The 18,439-nt window shown below is 41.9% G+C and overlaps 1 protein-coding gene across 5 annotated transcripts in view; it reads left to right on the top strand.

The window, feature by feature from the left end:
* Positions 1 to 271: 271 nt before the first annotated feature.
* The window catches only part of LOC134448905 (membrane-spanning 4-domains subfamily A member 4A-like), a 24,371-nt gene continuing 6,203 nt past the window's right edge, over positions 272 to 18,439 (top strand). Inside the window, exons 1-9 of one of the 5 annotated variants that reach the window (XM_063198606.1) lie at positions 393 to 558; positions 952 to 1,045; positions 1,178 to 1,383; positions 1,559 to 1,666; positions 2,080 to 2,136; positions 2,967 to 3,137; positions 3,865 to 3,978; positions 4,495 to 4,575; positions 5,637 to 5,782. In XM_063198606.1, coding sequence (XP_063054676.1) covers positions 1,003 to 1,045; positions 1,178 to 1,383; positions 1,559 to 1,666; positions 2,080 to 2,136; positions 2,967 to 3,137; positions 3,865 to 3,978; positions 4,495 to 4,575; positions 5,637 to 5,729 — 873 coding nt within the window. In that variant the 5' untranslated portion in view covers positions 393 to 558; positions 952 to 1,002 and the 3' untranslated portion in view covers positions 5,730 to 5,782. Of the gene's footprint in view, positions 559 to 585; positions 1,046 to 1,177; positions 1,384 to 1,558; positions 1,667 to 2,079; positions 2,137 to 2,966; positions 3,138 to 3,864; positions 3,979 to 4,494; positions 4,576 to 5,636; positions 5,783 to 12,865; positions 12,953 to 13,635; positions 13,812 to 13,959; positions 14,068 to 14,495; positions 14,553 to 16,292; positions 16,419 to 16,770; positions 16,885 to 18,019; positions 18,101 to 18,439 lie in introns of those variants that run through there. The other 4 variants (XM_063198608.1, XM_063198611.1, XM_063198612.1 and 1 more) reach the window with 4 other exon arrangements.

Here is an 18,439-nt window from a genome sequence, read left to right as displayed (position 1 = left end):
ATGGTACCGTCCCACCGCACTGCTCCCCTTGCACGGGTGAGGCATAAATGCAATTTCGTTGTGTGCAGTGTGCAGTGTTCACTTGTGTGCTGTGGAGTGCTGTGTCACAATGACAATGGGAGTTGGAGTTTCCCAATGGGCTTTCACGGCTTTCATATTACTTAATTTTTTAAATTACATCTTTTGACTGTTCTGTACAGTCTTACCATTATATTGCACGGGTGAGACATGAATGTAATTTTCTTGTGCGCAGTGTGTTCACTTTTTTGCTGTGGAGTGCTGTGTCACAAAGACAATGGGAGTTGGAGTTTCCCAGTTGGGCTTTTATTTCACTTTGACTTCATTTCATCTTACAACAGGACCTGCAATACTCATTCTTACCACCAGATGGTGTACCTACCATTGTGCAACATCTGCTAGACTAGAGGGACAACAAATATCGTAAGTGACGCAGATGGTCACTCCAGAGAAGCGTCACTACCAAGCAAGGAACGAGTAGGATTTTAGGAAGCGTTGCATTGTAGCAGAACTTTTGTTGTAGACCTACATCAACCAAAGGTGAGTGTGTTCTTTAAATATCATGAAGTACTCTGTATAGGCCTAACAGTCTATTAATTTCGGTTAAATGGTAGGCTACTATTAGAAAGTAGGCAGTTTCAAGTAACCGTAAGGAATTACGATTTTGTTTTTGGCTGGTTTAGGAGTGGTGGAATTGTTGTTTAAAAAAATACACAGACTAACTTGGAAGGTTGGTGTGAATAATACGCGAACTCCATGAATGGCCATGTTGTGCGCCTTTGAGTGAAAGTCGGATACCTACTATACTGCGGTTACTAATGTGCATGGTTGTACTGTTTTCATAGTAGTTTGATCTTGGGTTAGGAATGCCGTGTCTGGTCAAACAACCAGTTGTTGTTACCGACAACCAGCCATGCTCTCTCTTGCCTTCAGAGATCCAGATAAACATCCTGTTGACAGGAGACGCGCACTGGAGGGCGCGTAATGCTAGACTATGCGCAGGGGAACCGAATTAAACCTCTTCTTGGTAGAGTATTCATGTTGATTTTGCTAAATTAATTATTTGTCATTGTGTGGTAGGGAACTGATTGGCAGTGTAAAAGAGAACATGAATATGATGTTGTAGTTGACATTGGTATTATGCTGTTTCTGTTATTAGCGACCATGGCCTCCACCTCAGTCCCATACAACACTGGTGGCATGGTGGTAGTCACCCATGTGTACCCCCAGCAAGGAGCCCAAGGCGATGGCCATGTGTATCTCCAGCAAGGAGCCCAAGGCAGTGGCTTAACCCAGACTGGAGCTGCTCCAGCACCCTCCTCTCGGCTTCAGAAGTTCCTGAAAGGGGAACCGTCTATCCTGGGCGTAAGTTTCTCATAACCCTGGCTGACATCATGTGTTATTTGCCAATTTCTTGAGAAGTCCAGTAGGCTACTTCCTTCCTGTGATTTCGAAATCTGCTCTCATGGAAGGAGTCATTATGAAATCTCTCTCTCTCTCTCGTTCTCTTCCCACCCCCCCCCCCTATCTCTCTCTGCAGGCTGTCCAGATAATGATAGGAATTGTCATATTCCTGTTTGGCATCGTTGGTGCATTTCATCCAACTCTGTCCATTTACATCGGGATTCCCTTCTGGGGAGCCACAATTGTGAGATCCTATTGTTTTATTACATAATATTTTATATTGTGAGATCCTATTGTTTTATGATATTATATTTTATATTGTGAGATCCTATTGTTTTATGATATTATATTTTATATTGTGAGATCCTGTTTTATTATATAATATTTTATATTGTGAGATCCTATTGTTTTATTATATAATATTTTATATTGTGAGATCCTATTGTTTTTATTATATAATATTTTATTGTTTTATTATGTTTTATTATTTCTACAAAACACACAAAACATACTAACACAATTGTTAACTTAATCCATACTTGTGCATGTGCTGGGTTGCCATTATTGGGTACATAAAATATTAAAGAAAAGAAATTTAAAAAAAAAACAGTTCATTTGAGTGCTACAATTAATAGAACTGATAATTCTATCTTTCAGTACATCACAGCTGGGTCTCTCACGGTGAGGGCTTACAAGAAACTCGGCAGCTGTATGGTGAGTAACTTTACATCACTCATCATCACTCACTGATGCATATATACTGCCCCTTTCCACTCCTTCGAGCACTCAAAGCGCTTTACAGTGCCTCATGTATGTGGGCAGCCGTGGTGTTATGGTTAGGGAGTTGGACTTAAGACCAAGGGGTTGCAGGTTGAAATCCCACCCAACCACTAAACCATGGTTAGTTTTCAGAGTAAAACCATGGTTAATTTACGTATGGGTATAGTTAAACCATAGTCGAACCATGATTGAAGGGTATGGCATGGCTTGGATGCAGCTGCTCGGCCCTGGAAATCCAAGTGACTGTGCAGAGTCGACCACCTATTTGCACTATGCATCTCCGCATCTGCTGAACCCTCTCCATCAGTTCATGTGGCCTGCCTCTTCATGGCTGAGTTGCTCTTGCTCCCAAATTCTTCCATTTCCTGATAATAAAGCTCACAGTTGGACGTGGGATATCTAGGAGCGAGGACATTTCATGACTGGATTTGTTGCACAGGTGACATCCTGTGACAGATCCATGCTGGAATTCACTGAGCTCCTGAGAGCTGACCATTCTTTCACAAATGTTTGTAAAACAGTCTGCATGTCCAGCTTCTTTATCAGGCCAAGTAATTAGGACACCCGATTACAATCACTTGGATGGGTGAGCAAATACCTTTGGTAACGTGTATGTAGTAGCATACTAGTATGTGTATGTAGTATAGTATAGTAGCATAGTATACCCGGTAGTATATATGTGTTTAACTGAACTAAGCTAAACTTTACCAAAGAAACTGAACCTAACCTAACTAACTACATTCTCTATCTGTATTTCCATGCAGGTCAAAGCTTCCCTGGGGATGAACATCATCAGCTCCATAACTGCAGGTCTGGCCATCATTCTCCACAGCTTCGACTTCATTGTCCCAACCTACCCCTACTACCGCTGTCGCTATGGCGACTATGGCGACTATGACTCGTATGGCTGTCGTTCCGGCCACGAAGCACTGCAGGTTGGTACACTAAACCTGAACCTGGCCCTGTAGTGTTTGCAATGAGCCAGAGAACGTTAGCCATTCTGAGGGGAAATCTTGTTTTACTTCCTTAATTTCATCCCCAAGACATGTGATGGATCCTGCAGTAGTCTACACCAGTGTTTCCCAACCTCTTTTGTCCTGCGTACCCACAAAGCCATTTTGTCATATGATGAGTACCCCCCTCACTCATACTCCATATCCTATCGGATAGAGGAACAGATACTTGGTACTTGGAAAAATATATGGAGTGTAGTCACATTGGGATAGAGTCTATCCCAATGTGACTTCACTCCATATATTTGCTATTATTTCATTTTTCCAAGTACCCCCTGAGGTGTGCTCACGTACCCCTAGTGGTACACGTACCCCTGGTTGGGAAACACTGGTCTACACTACTGATGAAGTGTCCAGTAAAATCTCAGAGACCAACTAGGCCCTTTGATGTTTAAAACAAGTTCAACAGTAGAATGAAGTTGGACTACTAATCAAGCAACAAACCTAAAACTTCCTTCTGTTAAAATGATTGTTGTAATTTGTGCAGTAGGTTTTCATACGTTCTCTTGTCCGCAAACTTGCTACAATTGTCAATTACGTAACTGATTAAAACACTGCTTGTAGCCAGGAATGCTTCATGTCTGCACACATGTCTTGTATTAATTGTAATAACAGTCAAATACATGAATGTTTGTTTGCACTTCAACAGGCTAGATTATGGGGAACGGTTGGCGTGATGCTGGTGCTGTCAATACTGCAGTTCATCCTCTCCATCTGTGTGTCGGCTTTTGGCTGCAAGGCCACCTGCACAGGTGAAACCCAGGTGAGACAAACTGGGAGAATTGTTTGTGAAGGTTCTCATAATTTATCCATGGGTCACATTATCCAAAGAGTTGAACTGTAAGCAACTGGATTTCTCCTTGTTAGTCTCGTACGAGTTTCAGTTCCCTCTCCTTGTACGTCTCATACCGTACGAGTTTCAGTTCCCTCTCCAAGGGATTTCTTTCAGTTTCTGGTTGGAAGTTCCTCGGAGAAGGAACCAAAACTGCTTTCAAGCTCTGAGCAGAAGACCAATTGCTTACAACTAAACTGCTTTTATACTTTTACAACTAAACTGCTTTTATACTTTTACACCTAAACTACTTTTCTAACAGCAAGAATTCCTCTAACCAGCTAATTGTGACATGAGGTTTATGTTAAGTTCTATTGTACACTGAAATTTACATGAATTTCAATACACATCTACTCAGTAATGATACATATAATATTTATACATTTACATAAGGCCTGTATCCATTTTATTTTGACACCCTGTATTTGGTGTGTGTGATGATTGCAGCCGGTCATGTACATTACCAACCAGATCCCTGCCTCTCTTCTGACCTCCCCACCATCTACTGACCCTCTCAACACAGCTGAGGTACGGCACCACAAACTCCCCCTCTCCTCTCCTCTCCTCTCCTCTCCTCTCCTCTCCTCTCCTCTCCTCTCCTCTCCTCTCCTCTCCTCTCCTCTCATCTCCTCTCCTCCCCTATCCTCCTCTCCTCTCATCTCCTCTCCTCCCCTCTCCTCTCCTCTCCTCTCCTCTTCTCTCCTCCTCTCCTCTCTCCTCCTCTTCTCTCCTCCTCTTCTCTCCTCTCCTCACCGCCCCACCATCTACTGGTTCACTCAACACATCTGAGGTATGGCATCACAAACTCCTCTCCTCTCCTATCCTCCTCTTTTCTCCTCTCCTCCTCTCATCTCCCCTCTCCTCTCCTCTCCCCTCTCGTCCTCTCCTCCACTCCTTTCCTCTCCTCTTCTCTTCTGACCACTCCACCATAAGCTCTCTGCGTCCCTGCACGAGGCAATGATTTATACTAAAAAGCATATGGGACAGCAAAACAGAAATATCCGCACGCACTATTTATGAACAACCCAGCTCCTATGAGGATGCAATATAAATGGAGACAACAATAAAAATGAAATCAACAATTTATTAAAGGGACACTGTGCAGGAAATGGTCAAAAAAGGTACTGCAACTATGCTGCTCATTGAAACTGGGCTTCCTATTGCCAAATTTGATCTCAACATGAAAGTTTACTAAGTAATAAACAAATATTTTCTAGTGTGATCCAAGCACAGTCATTTTTGCAGCTAAAACTGGCTATTTTTGGAAATTCAAAATGGCGGACCATGGAGAAGATCCCCCTTTTCATGTATAAAAAGCACAATTTTTCCAGACATAGTGAATACTTAGAATTTGATGGTGGTGGTAAGTATTCATGAAAAAGGTAACATTAGTGAATGGGCAGCATGAATTATGGAAATAAACAACTAAAAATCTCACACAGTGTCCCTTTAAATAACAGTTTATACACATGTATTGTGCTTGTGTGTGTGTGTGTGTGTGTGTGTGTGTGTGTGTGTGTGTGTGTGTGTGTGTGTGTGTGTGTGTGTGTGTGTGTGTGTGTGTGCGTGTGTTTGTGTCTGTGTATTAGATGCCACTTCTACCACCCAGTGTGCTGGCACCTGCCTATGACGGCAATGCTGAGAGTGCTGAAGACCTGCCGCCAAAGTACAGCCTTGCCTAGGAGGATACATGAGGTTTCGACGAGGGATGAATACATACAATAAGAAAAGGGAACAAATATCCACACCGCAGAAGCTCCCCTTGCCGTGATTTATCAAGTGAGAAACGTTTCGACCTGCAAACTTTGTCAGGTGTCTGAGCCACAATCAGTGGGCAGGTCTACATATAGAAAACGTAAGGGGCAGAGCCCTCAGACATCAGTCACCGATACATCACTCACCATAGGTCTCCCTCCAGAACTTCCAATTAACTACAATGGTAACATTTGGTTTAACAGATATTAAATATACAACTTAGAGACCATTACTGTGCCCACTGTTTGTTGCTCAGAGACACCTGATGACGACCTTGAAGGTCAAAACATTTAGCAATTTTTCCCACTTAATCACAGCAAGGGAGCGTCTGTGTTGTGTGTCTTTTTTCCTCATGCGTTCCTTTACATCCTGCACCCACACCCACGGCCATTGCTAAGGTTGCCCCCCCCCCCCATTTATTAAATAATAATAATAACAATGATAATAAATAATAATAATAATAATAATAACAATAATAACAATCTACTAACTAATAAATATATTTTTTTATAATGTGATTCAATATGTTTTCACAACGTTCAATCAGTCTATCTCAATTTAAGATGCCCCAGTTTTGGGGGCAAATGGGTTGGTTATTCAGGTTATTTTCAGATTATTTTGATGATGTATATATACGTATATTTAAAGTCATACAAGTTATACTAAGATGTTAGAGTCTGTAGCCTATGTTTATCATGCACAATTACAATGTTATCTTCCATGCTTGTGTGCCTTACTTTGCTCCAAAGTATTTCTTTACAAAAAAAAATCCTTGTCATTGACCTTATGTCTGTGACTGGCACAGTAAGGTATGATGTCCTTTCGAGCACTATTTTGTTAGTTTCTCAATAAAACAATCATTAACATATCCTCAGTGTTATTTTCATCTTTGTTGGTTTCAAACTATGTTATCTTAATGTACTTAATGTTTTATGTGTGTTTTGTTAAAAAATGCCTGTGGCAGATGACTGAAAAATATTTTATTTATTTTATTTTTATTTAACGTTTGTTTAACCAGGGAAGTCCTATTGAGTTAGAGTACCGGTAACTCTTCTGCCAGGGAGTCCTGGCCAAGATGGCGGCTTTAAAAAGTTACCTTACAATAAAACCACAAGAGACAAGACAAACCACAGCTACATAACATCTAAACTGAACAGAAAACAGAACACTACAAGGTTTTCTCATTTGTTAAGCACTTTGAGTTGCATCCCTTGTATGATACAGTACTATACAAATACAATTATTATTATATTATTATTACACACAGATAACCAAAAAGCATACAGCAAACAAGGCATAAAATCAAAACCAAAAAAGACTGAAGGAAAAAAAATCCTTGGTCCAGGCACTTCAGTTGGTTAGTGTGGTAAAAAGCCAAGGTTTATTTAAAGGGCAAATGCATTAAAAAACACCAATGCGTGGAAGTCTTGAACCGACTGTACCTATGGTAGCAAGAAAGGTGAGCTAGACACGTCACTAATAAAGGAAATGGCAGCCGCTGATTGGCTGATAAAAATGTGAAGTTAGCATTTCAGTCTTACTGAAACTACCACTACCACAGACTTATATTTCTCAGAGGGTGTACCAAACCCATGTCCAATACACGCCTCTGTATGCTAGAGGAACCAATCAGATCAGTCTCTTTTCATTTCCTGGTAGCTACCAGTTTCACCAATGGCAATCAGTGTGCCATCAAGGCGTTGAAAAATGTTCAACTTTTATTGGGTCTGAATCCTGGGAGATGTTGAAATATCATAGATAGGAGGCTTGGCCATGACTGGTGAAGGTGTGAGCACTGAGCTCTGTTACATGAGCAATGGACAGATAAGGGAAACAGGTTTAATCCCTTCTCCTCATCCACCTGTCATGAGCAAAGGCTCCTTGAATTATCCCACCACCCCTTTCCATATCATTATTATATGGTTGTGACGTCATCTGTCGAATGCTCCATTCATTTCAACGGGGCTCCCCGACGTTCGGACGTCTGTTATTTTTCGATAACGGACGGGTTGGTCTATAACAGACCGCTGTCAATGGCAACAAGACTTTTCACTGCTAAAGCGACTTTTCAACAAGACTCTAATCAGCTGCTGTGATAGACAGCACCCGTTGTCCTGGCTACCGCTGTCAATGGCAACAAGACGTTCACTGCTAAAGCCACTGGCTTGTATACAAGTCAGTGGCTAAAGCGAATGTTTCATATCACTCCGCAGGGGGTCCGGTCTTTCGACACTCTAATAGAGCTCGAAAGTGACGTCACTTCCCCCGATTTCATGGGACCTCAACGGCGTTTTTAGCCGAAAATCGTAGCATGTAATCCAATGGCGGTATTAAAATGGCATTTCGATCCCCTTCGAGTTGTGCCACGAGCTCCATATATGTTGTTTCTGATATTTTTGCTTAATTTTTCGTACGAACCCCCACATTTTTTAGAAAGCTGTGTTTCTTCACATTTTCCATGCCGACGGCCTCGGAACAAAACATTGACACTTCTGCATGAATAATCTTTATCTATCATCTTAAACAGCATATTTGTAGCCCAGCGCATATCATGACTGAGATCAGAAGATATTTACTCGCTACCACGTTGTTAGATGGTCAGCTTAGGTCCCGTGAAACGCGGAACTAAGGGGCGGGACTTTCGAGCTCTAGCAGCTGCTGTGAAAGACAACACCTGTTGTCCTGGCTAGCCTACCTAGCTGTTGCCTAGCGGTGTTCCACAACGGCACTGTTTTGTTTTGCGCAGCAACAATCTTAACATTAAATAGGTCTAAAGAAATGTCCCCGCATGTGTGAATCATTTAAGTATATCCATATAATAAGCGGGTTAACTTTCGGCGAGTCGGTCGCTTTGTGGAATAGCAGCACTTCAGAGAGAACAAGACCCCTCCGCTCCGCGTCGGGGTCTAAAGATTCTCTCTGTCGTGCTGCTATTCCACGGTAGCGACCTTCTCGCCGAACGTTAACCCTTACTTATTGGTCATGTTTTACAATGCTTCTGCAGATGACCATCCCTTAAAGCACCAAGTCCAGCTAGTAGCTACCAAAAAGGCACTTATGTAGCCTACACCAGGCACACCATGCACACAGATGGGAAACTAGTCAAGCCTGTTTTAGGTGTTGTAGCATTAGCCAAACTTAAATAAAAATACATACTGTATATAAAAAGGACTGGTATATAAGTACACCACTGTGTAGGCCTATTAGTACGGCAGATGGGTGATTTGATCGTGCACTTTTGAGTAAAAGCATGAAAATCAGTACACATATCCTTCTTGATATGCTGATTAATATTAGCGTTGGAGGCGTCGCGAAAAATGCAGAGTTTTCAAGATGGCTGCCAAATCCAATATGGCCGACCCATATCAATGAATCTACCTGACACTTGGTGGTAAAAGCATGAAAATCGGTACGCATATCCTTCTTGATATGCTGATTAACATTAGCATTGGAGGCATCATGAAAAATTAATCGTTTTCAAGATGGCCGCCAAATCCAATATGGACAATTCATATTTATGAATCTACCTATCTACCTAACACTTGGTAGTAAAGGCATGAAAATCGGTTCACATATCCTTCTTGATATGCTGATTAAATTTAGCGTTGGAGGCGTTGCACAAAATTCATCGTTTTCAAGATGGCCGCCAAATCCAATAAGACCGACCCATATTAATGAATCTACCTGAGACTTGGTAATAAAAGTATGAAAATCGGTCCACATATCCTTCTTGATATGCTGATTAACATTAGCATTGGAGGCGTCACAAAAAAAGACATCGTTTTCAATATGGCCGCCAAATCCAATATGACCAACCCATATTAATGAATTTACCTGACACTTGGTGGTAAAAGCATGAAAAACTGTACACATATCCTTGATATGCTGATTAATATTAGCATTGGAGGCGTCGCGGGGGGAAAAAATCATTGTGTTCAAGATGGCCGCCAAATCAAATATGGCCAGCCCATATTAACTACCTGGTACTTTGTTGTAAAAGCATGACAATTGGTACAGCGAGTTACTTTTTTAGATGCAGATTCATATTAGGAATGGGGCCATGAACAAAAATCAGATCAAATATGACTGACCCATATGACCCACGGCACCGGTTGTCACGCGACACACACACACACACACACACACACACACACACACACACACACACACACACACACACACACACACACACACACACACACACACACACACCATACGCCAAATCTTCACATCATCATCATGGTCTAGAAATGAATCCTAATACTGTACACGCAAACTTTTCGCTCAAGTTATATTTTACATACCCTGAGTTGACTTTTTGATGGCCATCATGTTCCAACTGTGCCATTCACCATTTATTCAAAGTTTATGTAAACCTTTTAATTAGGCATTATTGGCGGTTTTATTGATGTTGGCCATTGTATATACAATTCTTCTGATCTGAAATGTAGCATGGATTCCATCACTCAGTGAGGGTACCAGATCTTGGGGTTCAATCAGGAGAATGAGTAGGGGTGTTAAGGCAATGTCTGCAGTTTGTTTGAATAGATACAACTGACATGATTGGATATGGGCTACACATATGCCAAATACCACATTCTTAACCTATAAACTGCCATGGGCAATCATAAATCACAACTTCACTATGAGAAATTGCAGAAATCCAGATAATCTCACTTGTGAGATCAACTTGTGTTAACCAGGCAAGATATACCATACAACTTGCATTGGATAGACAGGATTGCAGTTTGTTTGAAAACCTTGTGCAGCTAGAAGTAGTCATCAACTATTGGTTTATTTTTAAGTAAGCAATCATAACAATGTCCATGAATTAACAAATCAAGTGAACTTTCTCTCTAGCAAACTTGCAATCCTGGCCCTTTTGGAATTTGTACAGGGCCTATGCAGTTATCACTAAGCGCTAGATTTGCTGTACATCCCACAAGCCCCTCAAAAGCCTTGGATTTGTACATAACGCTACTGCCGTATTACCTATTTGAGGCCTCAAGAATGCAATGAGTGTACCTATTCAAGAGTATTAGCACAGAACATTTCATACAGATCTGTCCATCTCTACAAAACCCATAATGCAAACAAAGTCAGCAATCTTCAAAGTGTAAGGCTTTAACACTTAATCAGTTCATGCACCTATTATAGAGTGGTAGAACACAAGAGGTGGTGCAAACTCTTGCACCTATTCTTAAGTTATCACATTACAGAAAATAACCTATTGTGGTGATGGCAGACACAATTTGGGCAAAACCATAACATATGCATCATTTCATTTGATAACATGCCAATAATGTTTAATCATTGTCAATGGTATTTTGTGAGTGTTAATTATATGCAAGGCCATTTTGAAAATGTTTTTTGTTTTCCCACAATGCCTCAATATCTAATATTAATGAGCACATCAAGAAGTAAATGTGCACCAGTTTCCATGGTTTTACCAAAAGTGCCTGAAGGATTTATTAAAATGCGTTATCCATATTTGATTTGGCAGCCATCTTGAAATGTAAACTTTTTTTGCAAAGAATTGATTTATTTTATCAATCAAAATATAAAAAAGTAACTGTGTACAAATTTCCATACCTTTACTACAAACTGTCAGGTAGCTTCATTAATATGGGTTGGCCATAATGGATGTGGCGGCCATCTTGAAAATACAGCATTTTTAGCAATGCCTCCAATGGTAATATTCATCAGGATATCAAGAATGATATGTGTACCAATTTTCATGCTTTTACTACCAAGTGTCAGGAAGATTCATTAATATGGGTAGGCCATATTGGATTTGACGGCCATCTTGAAAATGCTTAATTTTTCGCGACGCCTCCAATGCTTATAATCATTAGCATATGAAGGAGGAGATATGTACCGATTTTCATGCTTTTACTACCAAGTGTCAGGTAGATTCATTAATATGGGTCGGCCATACTGGATTTGGCGGCCATCTTGAAAACAATGCATTTTTCGCTACGTCTCCAATGCTTATATTAATCAGCATATCAAGAAGGATATATGTACCGATTTTCATGCTTTTACTACCAAATATCAGGTAGATTCATTAATATGGGTTGGCCATATTGGATTTGGCGGCCATCTTGAAAACGATGCATTTTTCGCGACGCCTCCAACGCTAACATTAATCAGCATATTAAGAAGGATATATGTACCGATTTTCATGCTTTTACTCAAAAGTGCACGATAAGGCCCTTTGGTGTGTCCCATCCGCCGTGCTATATATATAAGAAGGTCATTACTGTTACATGTGCCACCCTAAAGACTGCCCCCATCTCTGCACCCCCCCCCCCACACACATACACAGCCTGGTCATTTTTGTCTAGAACTGCCACTGCACATGCTGATTCCAGCCTGATATCATGAAGTGGCAAAAACATCCTTAAACTTCACCTATCAAATCAATCAATTATTTAATTATTTATTTGTATTTATTTGTGTCAATGCATACCCGAGAAATTACTACTATGGTTTTCCTATAGTAAGGGGATTTGTGCCTACCATAACACGCACAATCAGTCATTGTACATTTGCGACTGCGAGGTCAAATTGAGGTCAACACGCAATGTCAAAACTTCAACTTCCAGGCAGATATTGCTTTGACATTTCCACACAGTGTCCTTTCCCTATGATGCCATAAACTTTGTGAAATTCAGTAGTTCCTTAACCCAACAACCCCATCTCAGAAAAAAACAAAGCTGTTTTCAGCGTCAAGTATCTGCTTATGTGCCCGCCATTCACGAGTCCAAACTAATAGGCTGGCAACATAGTTCATTATAGTTTCATCCGAAGCATGTCCCCAAAAGTGCTGAGTGTCCATTTGGCCCATTTTGGCATTTTATGCCATAGATATCAAAGGCCCATATGGTTATCTACTCGCGTCTTTCAGTCGGTGAGAACCTGTCATGAAATTATTCATAGGCTACTTTCCAAAGCACGGTGTTTTCACCATTGTGTAACGTCCGGGCGGACCGGCACACAGAGTTCAGAAGCCCACCCAACTATCGTCAATGACGCGGACACACCAACCGAGAAGCGCATTTATAACCAAAATGCATGGGGACGTCCGAGTTTCTTGTAGGCTACACTCTATTTCTAAACCATTTGTGGAAGACCGACGTCAATAAATGTGAGTAGTCTCTTTTATTGTACACTCTAGTAAAATGCCAGACGGCAGTAGTGTTGACTTGAAGTATTGTTTTTGGGCGTAAGGGATTTGCGGATAAAGGAACACAGGAATTCCCCCTCTACATCGTGTGTTACTGATGTGCATGCATTATGTATTTCGTTTAGTGAAGACAGTTGCCTGCGAATTTTTTTGTTTGTCTTTAGTTTTGACCATGCAGGCTACCCCAGATACTCATGTTATTAGACATCAGTCGTAGTTTTGACCATGCAGGCTACCCCCAGATACTCATGTTATCAGACATCAGTCGTTGGGAAACCTGCTGCCAAGCACAGACCGGAGAGCATGCAATTGTCCCAGCAGGGAATATCAGTGACTGTTGCCTATATGAGGAAACTGTTATTGAACTAGGCGGCAAGCCCTCATTCCTATATCTGAAATAATATTCATGTTGGTTTCTAAATAGACTGCGGTCTGGTGGTTACGGCTGGGGTGGGGGTGGGGGGGCAGTGAGTAGTTGTCAGTAGGCCCAAGATGCCTAAATAAATAGGCTAATGGGTGTAGTAAGTGGGCCTAAGACATTGTGTTCTTTACTCCCCTGGTAGCAGCCCAGTGTCCTACCATTAGAGACATAGTAGGGCCATTACAATGTCATCTTAACTGTTATTACTATCTTCTGTCATCAGCATCAGCGACCATGGCCACCACCTCAGCTCCATACAACTCTGGTGGCATGGTGGTAGTCACCCATGTGTACCCCCAGCAAGGAGGCCAAGGCGATGGCTTACCCCAGACTGGAGCTGCTCCAGCACCCTCCTCTCGGCTTCAGAAGTTCCTGAAAGGGGAACCGTCTATCCTGGGCGTAAGTTTCTCATAACCCTTACATGACATCATGCGTTATTTATCCATTTAAAAAAAAAAAAATGTTTTACTATCACAGAATCTGCTACCATGAGCAGAGAAGAGGTGAAATCAGTGTCTCCGTGGTTTTTTTGGGGGGTTTTTTACAGACTGTCCAGATAATGACGGGAATAGTCATATTGCTGTTTGGCATCGTGGGTACATTTGATATGATGCCGTCCACTTACACTGGCATCTCGTACTGGGGAGCCTTAATGGTGAGTTTAATGTTTTCTTTGTCCTATATATATATTTATTTTTTTCACACAAGTAAAAAAAGAACATTGACTTCATGAACAAAACCGTTGCCACTATTGTAAACCTGCCACTGTAAATAATGGCTAAAAAACAAGTGGCACAATGAATATGAAATATTCTTTTGACAAAGAAAAGACAGAAAAATAATAATTTAAATTCTGTTCTGAATGTTCTCATCCAAAGCCTAGGGCATCTTAATTAAATTACTTTTGAGTTGATTCTATTTATAGAATATGTATTTTTTTATATGTATTTTTGATGCCCTGATGAAGACAATGGGTCGAAACGCGTAGGCATGTAGCCAGTATTTAATAAAGGCTTTTTAAACTTTAGTACGGAGTGCCTCAAATAGTGTTTTTTATCTTTTCATGTATTTGTTTTATTTCAGTACATTACAGCTGGTTCTCTGACCATAAGAGCTGATAAGACACGGAGCAGTTGCATGGTGAGTAAGAGGAAAACATCAAAGAATCTTCCATTAGAGCAGTGGTTCTCAAAGTGGGGCGTAAGCCCCCCTGGGGGGACGCGGAGGTATCTCAGGGGGGGCGCGTGACATCTGATTTGGGCTTTTTTGCCCCAAGGAAATGATTTCCTGTCTCGCCAATAAGTCAATAATTTTAAAGCCCTCCCCAACATTATATTATGAATTGTCATGAATTTGAATAGCATAGGAAATGAACACACATCTGCATTCGACTGCAGTCCCTCTTTGTTTAATCTCACCAGTCACCTTTCCTTTGATTCTGCGCAGCGATCGCAAAATCAGTCTGCGCGATTAGCCTACTGCTGTTGCTTGGGGGGGGGGGCTCGGAAGCATTCAGACCCTCTGAAGGGGGGAATGATGGAAAAAGTTTGAGAACCACTGCATTACAGTAAGATACATCAAGCCCATTCTTTTATTGGATCCATGTGATGTCAGGTGAATGCCCCTTTAGGAGACCTTCGGTTAGGAGACCTTTGGAGACTTTGGGTCCTTTCCAATATGCAGACTCCCATCCTCGACCTGTACTTGTACATGATAGTTTATACACCAGTTTCTCCACTTTACCTAATGAGGAAATCTGTATGAGCACTTTTGTTTCCTTTACACACCTCTGGTTGTAAACATCTTGTAAATCGATAATCGAATAATAGCCATGTCTGATGTTTATTTACAGGCTTGGAACAGGTACTTGGTAAATAGTAGCACCAGCAGTCCACAATCTAAAAGCAGTGAAATACGGCAATGTTGTTACATCAAGTCACTTGTGCTTTATAAAAGAAGGTAGGCTATTCATTAAAGGGGCACAAGGTAGGATGATGTCGTTTGCGCGGTGCCGTTCAAATGCTGTTCAAATAAACAGGGGGCAACCGCTATTCCGACATACCGCTATTCCGACAACCCCCTATCCCGACATGCCACTAGTCCGACATGCCGGTATTCCGACACTTTAATAACACCAAATAAACTCGCTGTGAGAATGTTTTTCATCACGGAATGCCAGCAGTTGACACATCTGAATGCGGTATATTAAGCGATTTTTCGTATGAAAAGTGTTTTCCACGACACTCCTTCGGACCGCTCTGTCAAAAAGTTGCTTTCGGGGTTTTCTGATAGCGGACCGCGGAAGTGTTCGCGAGAGTCATCGCTCACTCACTAATGAATCGCATGACTCGGGACAGTGATTCATTAAACTTTTAATCCTACCTGGAGCCCCTTCAATATTTTATTGATATAATGTTTAGTAGCCTAAGTGAAGAATTCTTGCACACCTCCTTGGTCAGGTGCGTAGGAGTGGAACCCCTAGGTCACCAACGTTAAAGCAAAGAAAGCTCCTGCACACTGTTCACATTTGCATGGTTTACTGCAACGTTTCAGTCTACTGACCTTCAAGCAATTCAATTCAATTCATTGATATAATGTTTAAACTTCGAATTTTTTCGTACACCTCAGCTGGCAGGTGCATCGGAGATGGCCCATGGGTCACTCAGCAACAACAAGAAACTCCCGCACACTGACCAGTTCGCTGTTCTTTCATTAATAACAACGTTTCGGTACTAATCAGAAAGAGATTGCCTGATGAACGTCTAGTACTGAAACGTCGTTAATATTAAAGAAAGAACAGCTAAATGGTCAGTGTGCGGGAGTTTCTTAAAGTTATTGATATAATGTTGAACTGCATTGCTCTCCTGTATTCCCGTGCAGGTCAAAGCTTCCCTGGGGATGAACGTCGTCAGCTTTGTAGCAGCAGCACTGGCCATCATCATCTACAGTTTTGAGCTAATCCTCCCATTCCCGTATGAAAACAACAACAACGGCAACCCCTATTCAGTACGTTCACACACACGCACGCACGCACTCACTCACTCACTCACTCACTCACTCACTCACTCACTCACTCACTCACTCACTCACACACACACACACACACACACACACACACACACACACACACACACACACACACACACACACACCACACACACACACACACACTCTCTCTCTCTCTCTCTCTCTCTCTCTCTCTCTCTCTCTCTCTCTCTCTCTCTCTCTCTCTCTCTCTCTCTCTCACACACACACACACACACACACACACACACACACACACAGCACATAGTATATAGTATGTAGGCCTAATGTAATATAATGTAATGTAATGTAATGTACTGTTCTGTACCATCAGATCAGAGTGAAGGGATCGGTCGGCGTGATGCTGGTGCTCTCAGTGCTGCAGTTCATTGTCTCCATCTACCTGTTTGCTTTCGCCTGCAGAGCCACCTGCTCACATGAAACTCAGGTGAGAGACACTCTAACAATTATCTGTAATTGCCTGTCAATATTCTCAACCATTCAAGTCATGTTGTCCAAATGTAGTTAAGTGACAGGCCCCAACTGGGAAACTCCAACTCCTGTTGTCATTGTGACACAGCGCTCCACAGCACACAAGTGAACACTGCACACAACGAAATGGCATTTATGCTTCACCCGTGCAAAGGGGTAGCCCCCAATGGCGCACCAAGGGAGCAGTGTGGCGGGACGGTACCATGCTCAGGGTACCTCAGTCATGGAGGAGGGTGGGGGAGATCACTGGTTAATTTCTTCCGCCACCAACCTGGCGGATCGGGAGTCGACCCGTCAACCTTTGCGCTACAAGTCTGACGCCCTGACCGCTTACCCATGACTGCCCAATTGTTGAGCCCTTGGTGCAGAGCCTATGATAACCTTATTATCCTCAAAATCTTAATCTGTTATGTAGGGCAGCACGATTATGGAAAAAATCATAATCACGATTATTTTGGTCAAAATCATAATCACGATTATTAATCACGATTATTGATTTTTGCAGATTTTTTTGAAAATTATAACAAGATGAAATATAAACAAGAATGAATTACATACGGGATGAGCAAAATAAAATGAATTGTAATAATTATGTAAAGGCAATAGCATGAAACTTAAGTGGACAGATTTCTGGCCAGAAATACCAGCCTGTCGGTATGTTCTGGCTTCAAGGACGCTCTCAAAAGTAGGTCACTATTGCCACGATTAAATCACGATTAAAATCATGAGTTCGATTTCACTATTGTATCACGATTTTGATTATTTTTCGATTAATTGTGCAGCCCTACTGTTATTTAGGGCTCTCTGTAATGTCATAGCAATGTTGTTATAATGTAACTGAGTGGCTCATAAGACATGTGTTACGAAAGGTGCACTGTTAAGGATGGTGGCTAGAGTAAGTATTGCAACTGCTGCTCATTGAAACAGTGCTGTCTATTGCCAATTTTGATCTTTTCATGAATAGGTGAACTACTAAATAATGAACTAATATTTATTAGTATGACCAAAGTAAAGTTTTGCAGTGAAAAATGTCTGGATTGTCTGCATTTTGAAATTGGCTACATTATTTTTTGCCATGTGCGTCTTTGCAGCCGATCGTGTGCATTGATAACCAGTACCCCGCTTCCCTTCTGACGGTCGCGCCATCTTCCGCTCCACTCAACACATCTGAGGTATGGCATCACAAACTCCCCCTCTCCTCCTCTCTCCTCTCCTCTCTCCTCTCCTCTCCCCCTCTCCTCCTCTCTCCTCTCCTCTTCTCTCCTCCTCTCTCCTCTCCTCTCCTCTCCTCTTCTCTCCTCTCCTCTCCTCTCCTCTCCTCTCCTCTCCGCTCCTTTCCTCTCCTCTTCTCTCCTCTCCTCTCCTCTCCTCTCCTCTCCTCTTCTCTCCTCTCCTCTCCTCTCCTCTCCTCTTCTCTCCTCTCCTCTCCTCTCCTCTCCTCTCCTTTCCTCTCCTCCTCTCTCCTCTCCTCTCTCCTCTCCTCTCCCCCTCTCCTCCTCTCTTCTCTCCTC

Source organism: Engraulis encrasicolus, chromosome 5 (assembly GCF_034702125.1).
Source record: "Engraulis encrasicolus isolate BLACKSEA-1 chromosome 5, IST_EnEncr_1.0, whole genome shotgun sequence".
In the NCBI taxonomy this organism is placed as follows: Eukaryota; Metazoa; Chordata; class Actinopteri; order Clupeiformes; family Engraulidae; genus Engraulis; species Engraulis encrasicolus.
The sequence above is the reverse complement of the archived record's forward strand: the minus strand, read 5'-3'. Positions and strand labels throughout refer to the sequence as shown.